General features: G+C 49.4%; 1 protein-coding gene across 8 annotated transcripts in view; it reads right to left on the bottom strand.

Moving 5' to 3' along the window:
* MCF2L2 (MCF.2 cell line derived transforming sequence-like 2) overlaps nt 1-16,767 on the bottom strand; it is a 482,616-nt gene that overhangs the window by 293,473 nt on the left and 172,376 nt on the right. For 7 of the 8 annotated variants that reach the window (XM_029058027.2, XM_029058038.1, XM_029058052.2 and 4 more), the window contains 2 exons: nt 2,689-2,779; nt 1,189-1,308 (listed from right to left, as the gene is read on the bottom strand). In XM_029058027.2, coding sequence (XP_028913860.1) covers nt 1,189-1,308; nt 2,689-2,779 — 211 coding nt within the window. The remainder of the gene's footprint in view (nt 1-1,188; nt 1,309-2,688; nt 2,780-16,767) is intronic. The other variant, XM_029058021.2, reaches the window with a different exon arrangement.

A 16,767-nucleotide genomic window follows, 5' to 3' on the forward strand; every position in this document is an offset into this window, starting at 1 on the left:
GATTTGAAGAATACTCAATCAGGACAACAGCCGCTATTCTGTTTCTAAGGGGGGAAAAAAAAGCTTAATTGATTTATGAAAAGTCTCACAGGCCCAGGTGAATACGGGCCTATGATCAAATCGCTCTTTCAAAATAAAGTTGAGCCACGAGCAGCGTGGCTCAGTGGAAAGAGCCCGGGCTCTGGAGTCAGAGGTCATGGGTTCGAATCCCGGCTCTGCCACTTGTCAGCTGGGTGACCGTGGGCAAGTCACTTCACTTCTCTGGGCCTCAGTTACCTCATCTGTAAAATGGGGATTAAGACTGTAAGCCCCACGTGGGACAACCTGATTCCCTTGTGTCTCCCCCAGCGCTTAGAACGGTGCTCTGCACATAGTAAGCGCTTAACAAATACCAACGTTATTAAATGACTTAGAAATCAATACACTCTAGATTATAAACTCGTTGTGGGCAGGGAAGGTGTCTGCTAATTCTGTCGTATTGTGCTCTCTCAAGTGCTCGGTACAGTGCTCTGCATATAGTAAGTGCTCAATAAATACCATCGATTGATTGACTGAATAACCAGCTCACAGGAGTTAAAAATAAAGGAAACATAGCTTGGGACACAAAAGGAAGTAAGGAGAAGGAAAAGACATTTTGACTTTGACTGAAGGGGGAAAGAGGTTGGAGAATTGCCCAGATATAAACATCTCGAGTCAACTGGTTTGCCGGCTGTGTGACTGTGGGCAAGTCACTTAACTTCTCTCTGCCTCAGTTCCCTCATCTGTAAAATGGGGATTAAGACTGTGAGTCCCACGTGGGACAGGGACTGTGTCCAACCAGATTAGCCTGTATCTATCTCAGGGCTTAGTACAGGGCCTGGCACAGTGTGCAACGCTTTGATCGGTGTTCAGTGCTTAGAACAGTGCTTGGCACATAGTAAGCGCCTAACAAATACCATCATAATTACAAGCACTTCGCAAATGCCATAAAAAAGAAAGGGCTTTCAAAATTAAAGTTTCCGGGCTACAGTTCCACAGACTTTGTTTAGTACTGAGAGGCTAGTCAGCTCCATCTTCCGGGACTTGCAGCGCAGAAGACTACGGCCATAAACGAAACCACGAGCAATTAAACCAGAGAACTTTGCTGAGAAAGAAAGAAAGATGTCACAATAGAGCCAATGCGAATGCGGGATGAAAGTCCATGCTTACCGGTACCTTCATTTTAAAGTCATCTCGATAGAGTTTAATGCCGATGTCAGCGATCGTCCTCTGGATGAAGCGGGATGGCCTCAGGACAAATACAAGCTGCAGGTTTCCTGGAAATGCACCCTGGAAGGATCAGGAGAGTGTTAGGGAGGGAAGAAATGCTGCATCCATTTCAGGGTCCCCTGGCACCCCATGTCCCGTACGCTCGGCGACTCCTTGAGCCCCCAAACCAAGTGCGGCCTAGAAAAGGGAGAGAAATGTGACCCCGCGAAGTGGGGACCACCTGGGAAACAGTGTTTGTGGATCATTTTTGGATCTGTGTCCCCCATGACACTGGAATCTCCTTGAAGGCAGGAAACGTGTTTTGCTCCTATTTTGCTCTCCCTACTCATTCATTCATTCTCTGGTATTTATTGAGTGCTTACCGTGTGCAGGGCACTGTACTAAGCGCTTGGGAAAGTGCAATACAACAATAAACAGTGACATCCCACGACGAGCTCACAGTTCTACCACTCAGTACGGTGCTCTGCCCACAGTAAGCACTCAATAAAATGATCGATTGATTTGCAATCAGATCTATGGCCTTTGGGCATTTGCTATTCACCCCACCCTCAACCCCACAACCCCACAATAAATGATATATACTATTTATTCACAGTGATGTCTTTCTCCCCATCTAGACTGTAAACTCGTTGAGGGATGTGTCTGCCAACTAACTCTGTCGTCCAGGATTCTCCCAAGTCCCGAGTACAGTGCTCTGCACAGAGTGAGCCCTCAATAAGGACCTGAGTTCTAATCCTGGGTCTGCCACATGTCTGCTGTGTGACTTTGTCTCTGGGCCTCAGTTACTTCATCTGTAAAACGGGGGCTAAGAGTGTGCGCCCCTTGCGGGATATGGACCGTGACTAACCTGATTACCTTGTATCTACCCCAGTGCTTAGAACAGTGCCTGGCACACGGTAAGCGCTAACAAATACTACAATTGTTGTAATTATTATTATTATTATCTCAGTATTATGTGAAATTGCCTTGCTCCTGCACAGAAAAACAATCAGTCCTCAGAGTGCTCATAAACTTGACTTTTTATAAAAGATGAAAATATCCTAGCTGCTCGGCGATCACCCAAAACCCTTTATTTTCATGATCACTATGTATGTTCACTATGTTTCCAATGGACTTGGGTACCTCTCTTTTCAAAAGGGAATGCCTGCCTGTATTTGCATTTGAAATGAGATTCGGGACTGTTTGGCTTCTAACAGCCTGTGTCTTAGCAGGACAGGGGATTTCAGCAGTCTTTATTCCACATTCAGCCATTCCTTCCTTCCTGAAGACAGAAGCCTTCAGCGGGCACGGAGGGGAGTGCGGGGGAGGAAAGAGGAAGAGAGGGAGGGGTGGAAAACATCCTGCAAAACAGAAAGGATGAGCCCCGAGTTTCTTCGGCCTTAGAGGATGTCGACTTTCCCAGCAGCAAATGGCAGGCAAGCAAAAATCCAGGGTACTTACTGCTATGCGAGTCAAGGATGCCTTTACCGAGCTCCATTTGTCTCTTCGTCTGTCAATAACGATGATGAATCCGATGCTGGCAGCTTCCAGACTGCAAAAGAGGCGAGACGAGTGTACAGGGTTACATGGAGACGCCCCGGTTCTGAGCACTCCTTGAAGCGGGCCACAGCTTCCATATCACTCCACGCTCATTATTCGAATGCCCAGTGCTGAGAGACTGAATAATTCTCTCTGATGGCCAAGCGAAGCAAGACAATTTCTTTTTTACCAACCTTAGCTTAGGAGCCTCAACAGAACATGAATATTTTATCCTCTCTTGCTCGGCTGCTTTGTCACAAGCTGGCAAATAGATCGGAACAGTCTGAGTGGAGGGAACCAACATAGCTTGGCCAATTCTCGGATTAGGGAACCGCTCTGGTGCCTATCCCGAAAACTCCAACATGTCCCTGGCACGTTCTTTCCTTTCGCCAGAAGCCACATCACAGCGGGGTTAGGAGGCAGTGCGTCGACTGCTAAATCTGAGCCGCTCAACCGGTGGGATTAAAAAAAAAAGAAAGCAAGGGAAAAAAAAGCCCATCTCCTTAAAATCTGACAGAGAGAACAGGCACAAAAGGAAACAGCGATGAGTCAGGAACTGGTGGCTTTTTCATACGCAGTTTTCCTTCGTAATGAAAAGAAGACACAACTGCCACTGCGTTAGCTTTTTTCCCTCTAAATCCTTTTGAAATATATAATTTAACCGAGGTCCTTTCTGTCTCATCCATGAAGAGCCCTGCCGACCACATTTAAGATGGACTCCACTGTGCTCCAGGGGAAGGAAGGGTAGTGAGGCTGTAGCTCAGACTCCCTGGTCCAAATATAAAGTTTCCTTGCTTCCAGCCCCTCACTCTGTCTTGGGAACAGCTGACCAGGCTCATTTGGAGGTGCGGCACCTTAAAATGCTCAGGGTCCGCTTCGTTAGGAGAGGAACCCCTGGCCCACATCCTGCCTCTGGCCTGGAATGCCCTCCCTCCTCTAATCCGACACACGATTACTCTCCCCCTCTTCAAACCCTTACTGAAGGCCCATCTCCTCCAAGAGGTCTTCCCAGACTAAACCCCCCCCCTTTCCTCTTCTCCAGACTTGCTCCCTTTGTTCTTTCTCCCTCCCAGCCCCACAGCAATTATGTACATTTCTGTCATTTATTTATTTGTATTGATGTCTGTCCCCCCCCCCCCATTTAGTAGTAGTATTTAGTATTTTTCGAGCGCTTACTATGTGCAGAGCACTGTACTGAGCGCTTGGAATGTACAAATCGGTAACAGATACAGTCCCCGCCCTTTGATGGGCTTACAGTCATTTGCATTAATGTCTGTCTCCTCCCCCGACCCAAGACTGTAGGCTCGCTGTGGGCAGGGACTGTGTCTGTTTATTGTTGCATTTGCATGGCCCCAAGCGCTTAGTGTAGTGCTCTGCACAGAGTAAGCGCTCAGTAAATACCACTGAATGAACAGGTGATAGTATCAATTTCATGTTGTCAATGCAGATATTTAGCCGTGTGTAGAGTTCCCCCGGTGCAGGTTGTTACCATTATCTTGCTCTGCACAGAGTATGTTCATTCAATCGTATTTATTCAGCACTTACTGTGTGCAGAGCACTGTGCTAGGTGCTCAATAAATACGACTGAATGAATGGATAGAGCATGGCGGTCAAGGTGCTTGGTGTACCGTTGGGAGAGTATCCGGGCTTCACAGCCAGAGAAGCAGCATGGCATAATGGATACAGCACGGGCCTGGGAGTCAGAAGGACCCGGGTTCTAGTCCCTGCTCCATTACTTGTCCGCCATGTGACCTTGGGGAAATCATTTAGCCTCTCTGGGACTCAGTTACCTCATCTATAAAATAGGGATTAAGACTGTGAGCTCACGTGGGACAGAGATTTTGTCCAACCTATTAATAACGTTGGTATTTGTTAAGCGCTTACTATGTGCCCAGCACTGTTCTAAGCGCTGGGGTAGACACAGGGGAATCAGGTTGTCCCACGTGGGGCTCACAGTCTTCATCCCCATTTTACAGATGAGGTCACTGAGGCACCGAGAAGTGAAGTGACTTGCCCACAGTCACACAGCTGACAAGTGGCAGAGCCGGAATTGGAACTCATGACCCCGACTCCAAAGCCCGTGCTCTTTCCACTGAGCCACGCTGCTTGTATCCAACCTAGCGCTTAGTATAGTGCCTGGCACATAGTAAGCAGTTAACAAATACCATTTTAAAAATACCAAAACTATTAGTTCTGTTCACCCACTGCTCCCCAGCTCGTACTCTTCATCCTCCCCATTTTGCTTTCTGAATGGTTACCATCTTTTGACTCTCTTGTCTCAGACCCTACAAAAATGTTGTTCTTCAGCCCGGATGTCCAACCCCTCCAAAATGTGACAGACCACCCCTATCTCCATCTCAAAGCCCTCCCCAAATGCCACTTCTTTCCGGAAGCCTTCCCCTATTAATTCACATCAAACCAGTCACGTCGACCCAACTCCGTTCCTAGAATTTGTATATTTTATTCCCTTCCTCAACTCTTGTGGGCACAGATATGTTTTCATTTGTATATACATTTGAATATTCGTGATAGCCTGATATTCTGCAGCATTGTTCTCCCTCTTACACTATTTGCAAATATTCTTTTCCGTTTGTACATCCCAAATTGAAAGTTCCTGGATGAGTGCTCATGGGTTTTGCTTCTCTTGTTCTCCCCTAGGCGTCTGATTCAGTACTTCATCACAGTTAATTGCCAGTTCCTTCAATCAATCGATAGTATTTACTGAGCACTTGTGTGCAGAGCACACAAGAGTTTGGGAGAGTACAGTACAATAGAGTTAGCAGAGCAGGGGCTTGGGAGTCAGAAGGAGCTGGGTTCTAATCCCGGCTCTGCCACATGTCTGCCGTGTGAGCCTGGGCAAGTCGCGTCACTTCTCTTGGCCTCACTTACCTCATCCGTACAACGGGGATTAAGACTGTGAGCTCCATGTGAGGTGTCCAACCTGATTAACTTGTATCTAAGCCAGTGCTTAGAACAATGCTTGGCACAGAGTAAGCACTGACCAAGTACCATAATTATTAATTATCTATTATTATGACCCCTGTCCACAAGCACCTGCCCACATAATTTCTCTGTGCCTAAATTACCTCATCTGTAAAATGGGGATTAAAACTATGAATCCCCTTGAGGGACGTGGACTGTGTCTAACCTGATTATCCTGTATCTACCCTGGCACGTAAGCAGAATCAACCAGAAGACCCAGATCGACTTCTGACAGTGCTGTTGTCATCACAGCATCGTTAATAATAATCATGATAATTGTATTTGTAAATGCTTACCATATGCCAGGCATACTAAGTACTGGCAAATCGGGTTGGACACGGTCCCTTTCCCACGTGGGGCTCAGAGTCTCGATCCCCATTTTAAAGATGAGGTAACTGAGGCACAGAGAAGCGAGGTGACTTGCCCAAGGTCACACAGCAGACAAGTGGCAGAGCCAGGATTAGAACCCATGACTTCCTGACTCCCAGGCCCATGCTTTATCCACTACACCATGCTGCTTGCTTCTCCGGCTGTGAGGCCCGGATACTCTCCCCATGGCACAACCAACGACCACTTCCACGTGGAGGATGGATGGATTCATGGAGAAAGGATGGATGGATGGCATAAAATATCGAGATCTTCTGCACGCCCACCTCCTGCGGCCTAGACCGCCGTCTAACCCTCTAGACCGTAAGTTCGTTGTGGGCAGGGAACCTGTCTACCGACTCGGTTGCGTTGGACTCTCCCAAGAGCTCCCAAGTCGATAAATACGACTGATTGCCCACAGAAAGAGTTCAGTGAGCATCACTGATCGATGGATTGATATACGTTAAGTGCTAAGGGGCTGGGGACAAGGTGGGCTCCCAGGCACCGAGGCGATGATGATCGCGAGTTGGGCCTCAGCGGTGCGATCCGGTGGCGGGTGTGGACAACAGAGGATGCCCAAGGCTACCTATCGTGGTGATCTCACTAGTGGAAAGTATTCCAGTGGGGTCCGGAGGAAAAGGTGCAAAGAAAGCAGCACGGTTCAGTGGCTAGAGCACAGGCCTGGGAGGCAGAAGGTCATGGTTTCTTATCCCGGCTCACCCACTTGTCTGCTGTGTGACCTTGGGCAAGTCGCTTCGTATCTCTGGGCCTCAGTTCCCTCATCTGTAAAATGGGGATTGAGACCGCGAGACTCATGTGGGACAACCCGATTTGTTTGTATTCACCCCGGCACTTAGTACTGTGTCTGGCACATAGTGAGCACTTAACCAATACCAGAATTATCATTATCATCACTTTTACTGGAAGTCTTGACGGGAAGTGGTGTGGCCTAGTGGATAGAGCCCGAGCCTGGGAGTCGGAAGGACCTGGGTTCTAATCCCGGCTCCGCCACTTGTCTGCTGTGTGGCAAGTCATTTCATTTCTCAGGACCTCGATTACCTCATCTGTAAAATGGGGATTGAGACTGGGAGCCCCACGTAGGGCAGGAACTGCGTCCAACCTAATCAGCGCTTAGAACAGTGCTGGACGCATAGTGAGCGCTTAAGAAATCCCGTCATTATCATTACCGTTATTACTGAAAAACAACTTGAAAATATGCTCCACTGATACTAATGCATGAGGCGGGCTTTCCACCACTAGATCTGCTTTTGAGCTACTGAGTCTCTGAAGACCAATGCACTGTTGCCGGCGAAGATTCATTCATTCATTCATTCAACAGTATTTACTGAGTGCTTACTCTGTGCAGAGCACTGTACTAAGCGCTTGGAATGTCCAAATCGGCAACAGATAGAGACGGTCCCTGCCCGCTGACGGGCTCACGGTCTAACCGGGGGAGACAGACAGACAAAAACAATAGCAATTGTTGCCTTATTTTCAACAGGTTGTTTTCATCTCATTTCATAGAGAAGCAGCGTGGCGCAGTGGAAAGAGCACGGGCTTTGGAGTCAGGGCTCATGAGTTCGAATCCCAGCTCTGCCACTTGTCAGCTGTGTGACTGTGGGCAAGTCACTTAACTTCTCTGTGCCTCAGTTCCCTCATCTGTAAAATGGGGATTAAGTGTGAGCCCCACGTGGGACAACCTGATTCCCCTGTGTTTACCCCAGCGCTTAGAACAGTGCTCGGCACATAGTAAGCGCTTAACAAATACCAACATTATTATTATTATTATCTCCCCCGATTAGATTGTGAGCCCATCACTGGGCAGGGATTGTCTCCATCTGTTGCTGAATTGTACATTCCAAGTGCTTAGTACAGTGTTCTGCACATAGTAAGCGCTCAATAAATACTATTGAATGAATGAATGAATGAATCACCTTCAGTAGGCACCGCATAGCAGGAGGTTAGAGCATCGTAGGCTAGAGTATAACAGTAGGCTAGAACGTAGCAGGAGGCTAAAACATAAAAATGATGGTATTTGATAAGCGCTTACTATGTGCCAAGCACTGTTCTAAACCCTGGGGTAGATACAAGGTAATCAGGTTGTCCCACGTGGGGCTCACAGGCTTAATCCCCATTTTACAGGTGAGGGTACATAGAGGCAGAACATAGTAAGAAGAAAGTAAGAATAATAATAATAATGTTGGTATTCGTTAGGCGCTTACTATGTGCCGGGCACTCTTCTAAGCGCTGGGGTAGACACAGGGGAATCAGGTTGTCCCACGTGGGGCTCACAGGCTTAATCCCCATTTTACAGATGAGAGAACTGAGGCCCTGAGAAGTGAAGTGACTTGCCCAAAGTCACACAGCTGACAAGTGGCCGAGCCGGGATTCGAACCCATGACCTCTGACTCCAAAGTCCGGGCTCTTTCCACTGAGCCACGCTGCTTCTCGAAGGGAGAAAGAAGAAAGTAAGAGGCTAGAACATAGCGGAAGGCTAGAGTAGAGCAGAAGGCTGGAGCATATTTTTGGCTGCACACTACTTAGTGACACTACAGAGGTGCCACGGGATCTCAGGATAATTCCACCATAATCAAAAGAAACGTGCTCACACACGGGGGAGGAGAAGATGGGTCTGAAAGTGCAAAAAAATCCCCGACACCATCTTGCTGCAAGGTATAGGGAGCTTCTTCTCTGAAAAGACCACGGTAGATGGGGAGGAAGAGAAACTCAGGAACAGTACTGCACTCCTCAAATCCGACACTCTACCCGCCCCTTCTCCTCCAGGAGGCCTTCCCTGAGTGAGCCCCCCATTTCCTCTTCTCCCACTCATAATAATGATAATAATGTTGGTATTAAGCGCTTACTATGTGCCGAGCACTGTTCTAAGCGCTGGGGTAGACACAGGGGAATCCGGTTGTCCCACGTGGGGCTCACAGTCTTAATCCCCATTTTACAGATGAGGTAACTGAGGCACCGAGAAGTGACTTGCCCAGAGTCACACAGCTGACAAGTGGCTGAGCAGGGATTCGAACCCATGACCTCTGACTCCAAAACCCGTGCTCTTTCCACTGAGCCACGCTGCTTCTCATCACTCCCTTCGGCATCACCCTGACTTGCTCCCTTTGTTCTTCCCCTCTCCCAGCCCCCCAGTCCTTAAGCACTTAACTGTAATTTATTTATTTATATTAGTGTCTGTCTTCCCCCTCTAGACTGGAAGCTCGTCGTGGACAGGGAAATGTGTCTATTTATTGTTGTATTGTGCTCTCCCAAGCGCTTAGTACAGTGCTCTGCACACAGTAAGCACTCAATAAATACGATTGAAAGAATGAATGAGCAAAAATAGATGATGCAGTCACAAGGGCCCGCTTACCGTTCCTTTACTTCTCCCCTCAATCAATCCATCAGTAGTATTTACTGAACACTTACTCTGCGCAGAGCACTGTACTAAACCCTTGGAAGAATACAATGAAGCAAGTGGACATGATCTCCCCTCCTTTCCTAGAGAAAGCAGCGTGGCTCAGTGGCAAGAGCCCGGGCTTGGGAGTCAGAGGTCACTGCCCAGTGATGGGCTCACAATCTAATCGGGGGAGATGAAAACAACCTGTTGAAAATAAGGCAACAATTGCTATTGTTTTTGTCTGTCTGTCTCCCCCGGTTAGACCGTGAGCCCGTCAGCGGGCAGGGACCGTCTCTATCTGTTGCCGATTTGGACATTCCAAGCGCTTAGTACAGTGCTCTGCACAGAGTAAGCACTCAGTAATACTTAATCGATAGGGCTTGGTAACCTGTGCCCTGAAGAGTTTGGGGCCTGAATTTACCTTCTTGTAAAACCTCATTTATGAGCCAAGGAAGTTGGTTAACCAGTCTTTTTAATCTTCCATCTTAACCCAGAAAGGGAAGTGAGAGGCTTTACTTTCCTGTTCTTTCATTTATTCAATAGTATTTATTGAGCGCTTACTATGCGCAGAGCACTGGACTGAGCGCTTGGAGTGGACAAGTCGGTAACAGATAGAGACGGTCCCTGCCGTTTGACGGGCTTACGGCCTAAACGGGGGAGACGGACGGACGAGAACGATGGCGATAAATAGAGTCGAGGGGAAGAACATCTCGTAAAAACCGATGGCGACTAAATAGAATCGAGGCGATGGACATTTCATTAACAAAATAAATAGGGTAATAAATATATACAGTCGAGCGGACGAGTACAGTGCTGAGGGGATGGGAAGGGAGAGGGGGAGGAGCAGAGGGAAATGGGGGAGAAGAGGGTTAAGCTACGGAGAGGTGAAGGGGGGTGGTAGAGGGAGTAGAGGGAGAAGAGAAGCTCAGTCTGGGAAGGCCTCTCGGAGGAGGTGAGTTTTAAGTAGGGTTTTGAAGAGGGGAAGAGAATCAGTTTGGCGGAGGTGAGGAGGGAGGGCGTTCCGGGACGGCGGGAGGACGCGGCCCGGGGGTCGACGGCGGGACGGGCGAGAACGGGGGGACGGCGAGGAGGTGGGCGGCGGAGGAGCGGAGCGTGCGGGGTGGGCGGTAGAAAGAGAGAAGGGAGGAGAGGTAGGAAGGGGCGAGGTGATGGACAGCCTCGAAGCCTAGATGAGGGAACTGAGGCACCGAGAAGTTAAGTGATTTGCCCAGAGTCACACAGCTGACAAGGGACGGAGCCGGGGTTCGAACCCATGACCTCTGACTCCAAAGCCCGGGCTCTTTCCAGTGAGCCACGCTGCTTCTCCGTTCCCAAGAGAGGCAGGTAGGCACAGCATATTTCGGCAGCCTGGGGTGGATTTCCCAGGAAAGCACATAAAGGCTGAGCCCATCATTCAACAAACTGAGGAGGACGGGCTAGGGATGGGGGAGAGGGTGGGAGAGAGAGAAAAAATTCCAGGAGGCCTCTACTCATTATGGTATCTGTAAAGTGCTTACTCTGTGCCAAGCACTGTACAAGCCTGTCACAAGCTTGTCAGCTGTGTGACCGTGGGCGAGTCGCTTCACTTCTCTGGGCCTCAGTTCCCTCATCTGGAAAATGGGAATTAACTGAGAGCCTCACGTGGGACAACCTGATGTCCCTGTATCTCCCCCAGCGCTTAGAACAGTGCTCGGCACCTAGGAAGCGCTTAACAGATACCAACATTATTACAAAGCACAGGAGTAGATACAAGATAAACAGGTCAGGTCAAGTCCCTGTCCGACAAGGGGCTCACAGACTAAGAAGGAGGGAGAATAGGTACAGAATCCCCATTTTACAGTTGAGGAAACTGAGGCACAGAGATGCGAAGTGACTGGCCCAAGGTCACACAGCAGGCGATTGGTGGAGCGGGGATTAGAACACAGATCCCCTGACGCTCAGTCTCATGGGCTTTCCACTGGGCCACACTGCTTTCTTCACTGCTCAACAGACACGACTGAATGAACGAACTTCTCCCCTTTCTCCTTCTCCTCTTTGATCAGTGATATTTAATGAGCGCTTACCATGTGCAGAGAACTGTACTAAGTACTTGGGAGAATATTTATTCATTCAATCGTATTTATTGAGCGCTTACAGTGTGCAGAGCTGTGTACTAAGCGCTTGGAAAGTACAATTGGGCAACAGGTAGAGACAATAATAATAATAATGTTGGTATTTGTTAAGTGCTTAGTATTTGCAGAGCACTGTTCTAAGCGCTGGGGGAGATACGGGGTCATCAGGTTGTCCCGTGTGAGGCTCACAGTTAATCCCCATTTTACAGATGAGGTCACTGAGGCCCAGAGAAGTGAAGTGACTTGCCCACGGTCACAGAGCTGACAAGTGGGAAGCAGACTAGGGAAGCAGCGTGGCTCAGTGGAAAGAGCCTCACGTGGGACAACCCGATGACCCTGTCTCTCCCCCAGCGCTTAGAACAGTGCTCTGCACATAGTAAGCGCTTAACAAATAGCAACATTATTAAGTGGCAGAGCTGATGACGATGGTATTTAAGCTCTTACTATGTACGGTCTAATGGGGGACAGTGCTCTGCACATAGTAAGCGCTTAACAAATACCAACATTATCATTATTATTATTACCACCGCTTAGATCTAGTCCACGGCAGGACTGGTATCTGTGTCCCAGGGAGAGGGAGACGGAGACGGGGTAGAAAGCTTTTCTATTTGAATTTTTCTACTTCACATTTGAAACGATTTCCCCCAAACCACATTTTCTAATCAGATTTAAATGGTTTTGGTGCATGTGATCTTCATACAAAATATTGCAAATTAGAAGGTGCAGTGGTCCAGCAAAGGGGGAGAGGGCTACGGGTGAGGGCAGGGGACTGTCTCTATCCGTTGCCGAATCGTACCTTCCAAGCGCTCAGTACAGTGCTCCGCACAGAGTAAGCGCTCAACAAATACTATCGAATGAATGGGAGCGGCAAGGGCCGGCTAGCAAACTCAAGGGTCAGAAGCTGAAACTCAGCCAAGGCAAGGAGGCGGACTGCAGAGTTCCCGCGTGCGACACTGCGGCAGGCCGGACGATGCAACTTATTAAAATATTTATGCAGTACCGTAGCTCGAGGCCCAGTCCGGTGTATCCGGTGACAAAAATAATAATGTTGGTATTTGTTAAGCCCTTACTACGTGCAGTGCGCCGTTCTAAGCGCTGGGGTCGATGCAGGGTCATCAGCTTGTCCCACGTGAGGCTCCCGGTCTTCATCCCCATTTTACAGATGAGGGAACTGAGGCACCGCGAAGTGAAGTGACTTGCCCACAGTCACACGGCTGCCAAGTGGCAGCGCCGGGATACGAACCCGTGACCTCTGACTCCCGAGCTCGGAGGGGGCCGGGTTGGGCGTTGGATCGGAGGGCAATCGGGTTGTCCGTAAAGAGCCCTGACACCAGCCCAGAGGTGGTGGAAAGGACAGCGGGATCACGGACCCAAAGAAAAAGCATCCGCTCCTCCAGCCAACGGCTCTCTCTTTCTTCCCTCACGCAGGGATCGCATCTCGACGTGGCCAGTGGAACGAGCACGGCTTGTGAGTCGGGGGACCTGGGTTCTAATCCCAGCTCCACCACATGTCTGCTGGGTGACCTGGAGCAAGTCACTTAACTTCTCTGGGCCTCAGTTACATCATCTGCAGAACGGGGATTGAGACTGTGAGCCCCATGTGGGACAGGCCCTGTTTATAACCTGATTAGCTTGTATCCACCCAGGGGTTAGAACAGTGCTCGGCACATACAAATAATAATAACGATAACGATGGTATTACTACGCGCCAAGCACTGTTTTAAGCTCTGGGGTGGATACAAGCACGGGCTTTGGAGTCAGAGATCATGGGTTCGAATCCCGGCTCTGCCATTTGTCAGCTGTGTGACCGTGGGCAAGTCACTTCACTTCTCTGGGCCTCAGTTCCCTCATCTGGAAAACGGGGATGAAGACTGTGAGCCCCACGTGGGACAACCTGATTCCCCTGTGTCTACCGCAGCGCTTAGAACAGTGCCCTGCACATAGTGAGCGCTTAACAAATACCAACATTATCATTATTATTATTATTACAAGGTAATCAGGTTGTCCCACGCGAGGCTCACAGTCTTAACCCCCTTTTTACAGATGCGGTAACTGAGGCACAGAGAAGTTAAGTGACTTGTCTAAAGTCACACAGCTGACAAGTGGCAGAGCAGGGATTAGAACCCACAACCTCTGACTCCCAGGCCAAGGCTCTTTGCATCAAGCCACACTGCTTCTCTAGCGTTGAACAAACATCACAGTTATTACTGTCTACCGGCTCTGTTTTATTGCACTTTCCCAAGTGCTTAGTAATAGAGAAGCAGCATGGCTCAGTGGAAAGAGCACGGGTTTCGGAGTCAGAGGTCATGAGTTCGAATCCCGGCTCTGCCACTCGTCAGCTGTGTGACTGTGGGCAAGTCACTTCACTTCTCTGGGCCTCAGTTCCCTCATCTGTCAAATGGGGAATAAGACCGTGAGCCCCACATGGGACAACCTGATTCCCCTGTGTCTCCCCCAGCGCTTAGAACGGTGCTCAGCACATAGTAAGCGCTTAACAAATACTAACATTTATTATTATTATTAAGTACAGAGCTCTGCACAAAGTAGGTGCTCAATAATGTCACTTACTGACTGAGGCCCAGGACTGGGTGAGTGAACATTCCGATTCATCCAAGGGCTTAGTACAGTGCTCTGCACATAGTAAGCACTCAATAAATACTATTGAATGAATTCATCCTGAAGCGCGTGGCCTAGTGGATAGAGCCCGGGCCCGGGAGTCAGAAGGACCTGGGTTCTAATCCCGGATCCGCCATTTGTCTGCTGCGTGACCTTGGGCAAATCGCCTCATTTCTCTGGGCCTCAGTTACCTCATCTGTAAAATGGGGAGTGAGACTGGGAGGCCTAGGCGGGACAGGGACTGTATCCAACTCGATTAGCTTGTTGTGGGCAGGGAACACATCCGTTTATTGTTGCATTATACTCTCCCAAGCGCTTAGTACAGTGCTCTGCCCACAGTAAGCGCTCAATAAATACAGTTGAATGAATCTTGTTATCTAACCCAAGGCTCAGTACAGTGCCTGGCACACAGTAAGCACTTGACAACATCCCGACTCTGCCCCTTGTGAGCTGCGTGACCGTGGGCCAGTCGCTTCACTTCTCTGGGCCTCAGTTCCCTCATCTGTAAAATGGGGATGAAGACTGGGAGCCTCACGTGGGACAACCTCACTCCCCTGTATCTCCCCCAGCGCTTACAACAGTGCTCTGCACGTAATAAGTGCTTAACGAATCCCAACGTCATCACTTCCCTGAGCCAGGATGAGGACCCGGATTTTCTGACTTTCATTCATTCATTCATTCAATAGTATTTATTGAGCGCTTACTATGTGCAGAGCACTGTACTAAGCGCTTGGGATGAACAAGTCGGCAACAGATAGAGACAGTCCCTGCCGTTTGACGGGCTTACAGTCTAATCGGGGGAGACGGACAGACAAGAACGATGGCACTAAACAGCGTCAAGGGGAAGAACATCTCGTAAAAACCGATGGCAACTAAATAGAATCGAGGCGATGTACAATTCATTAACAAAATAAATAGGGTAACGAAAATATATACAGTTGAGCGGACGAGTACGGTGCTGTGGGGATGGGAAGGGAGAGGTGGAGGAGCAGAGGGAAAAGGGGAAAATGAGGCTTTAGCTGCGGAGAGGTAAAGGGGGGATGGCAGAGGGAGTAGAGGGGGAAGAGGAGCTCAGTCTGGGAACGCCTCTTGGAGGAGGTGATTTTTAAGTAGGGTTTTGAAGAGGGAAAGAGAATCAGTTTGGCGGAGGTGAGGAGGGAGGGCGTTCCGGGACCGTGGGAGGACGTGACCCGGGGGTCGACGGCGGGATAGGCGAGACCGAGGGACGGCGAGGAGGTGGGCGGCGGAGGAGCGGAGCGTGCGGGGTGGGCGGTAGAAAGAGAGAAGGGAGGAGAGGTAGGAGGGGGCAAGGTGATGGAGAGCCTCGAAGCCTAGAGTGAGGAGTTTTTGTTTGGAGCGGAGGTCGATAGGCAACCACTGGAGTTGTTTAAGAAGGGGAGTGACAGGCCCAGATCGTTTCTGCAGGAAGATGAGCCGGGCAGCGGAGTGAAGAATAGACCGGAGCGGGGCGAGTGAGGAGGAAGGGAGGTCAGAGAGAAGGAAGGGAGGTCCAGTCCTGTTGCTGTTTCCACTAGGCCAGGCCACTTCTCTAAAATTCCACCAAATGGATGGATGGATTGTGTTTACTGAGCGCTTACTCTGTGCAGAACACTGTACTAAGCACTGGGGAGAGAACACGGTCTCAAGTTGGTAGACGTGTTTCCCGTCCACAAGGAGCTTACAGTCTGGGGGGGGGGTGGGGGACAGACGTTAAATTGAGTGAAGGATATGGACGCAAGTGCCGTGGGGCTGAGGGTGGGGTGAATAAAGTGTGCAAATCCAAGTGCCAGGGAAGGCACAGTTATCTATCTATCCATCCCAGTCAGTGTATTCCGGCAGGGAATGCGGCTGTTTTATTATGTTCTACTCTCCCAAGCACTTAGTACAGTAATAATAATAATAATGTTGGTATTTGTTAAGCGCTTACTATGTGCCGAGCACTGTTCTAAGCGCCGGGGTAGACATAGGGGAATCGGGTCGTCCCACGTGGGGCTCACGGTCTTAATCCCCATTTTGCAGATGAGGGAACTGAGGCCCGGAGGAGTGAAGTGACTCGCCCGCAGTCACACAGCCGACAAGCGGCCGAGCTGGGATTCGAACTCATGAGCCCTGACTCCAAAGCCCATGCTCTTTCCACTGAGCCACGCTGCTTCTCTGCGCGCAGTAAGTGCTCAATAAATGCCATCTGTTGATTACTCCACACACTGTCCTGAACAAGTGTTTTGTCTTTTATTTTCGGTACGTGAAGCATTTACCACGTCAGACATTGCAATAATAGACTGTAAGCCCGCCAAAGGGCAGGGACTGTATCTGTTGCCGAATTGTCCGTTCCAAGCGCTTAGTACAGCGCTCTGCACACAGTAAGCACTCAATAAATGCTATTGAACGAATGAATGAATAATGTTGGTATTTGTTAAGCCCTTACTACGTGCAGGGCACCGTTCTAAGCGCTGGGGTAGATACAGGGTCATCAGGTTGCCCCACGTGAGGCTCACGGTCTTAATCCCCATTTTACAGATAAGGTAACTG

The sequence above is a fragment of the Ornithorhynchus anatinus genome, chromosome 1 (genome assembly GCF_004115215.2).
Source record: "Ornithorhynchus anatinus isolate Pmale09 chromosome 1, mOrnAna1.pri.v4, whole genome shotgun sequence".
Lineage (NCBI taxonomy): Eukaryota > Metazoa > Chordata > Mammalia > Monotremata > Ornithorhynchidae > Ornithorhynchus > Ornithorhynchus anatinus.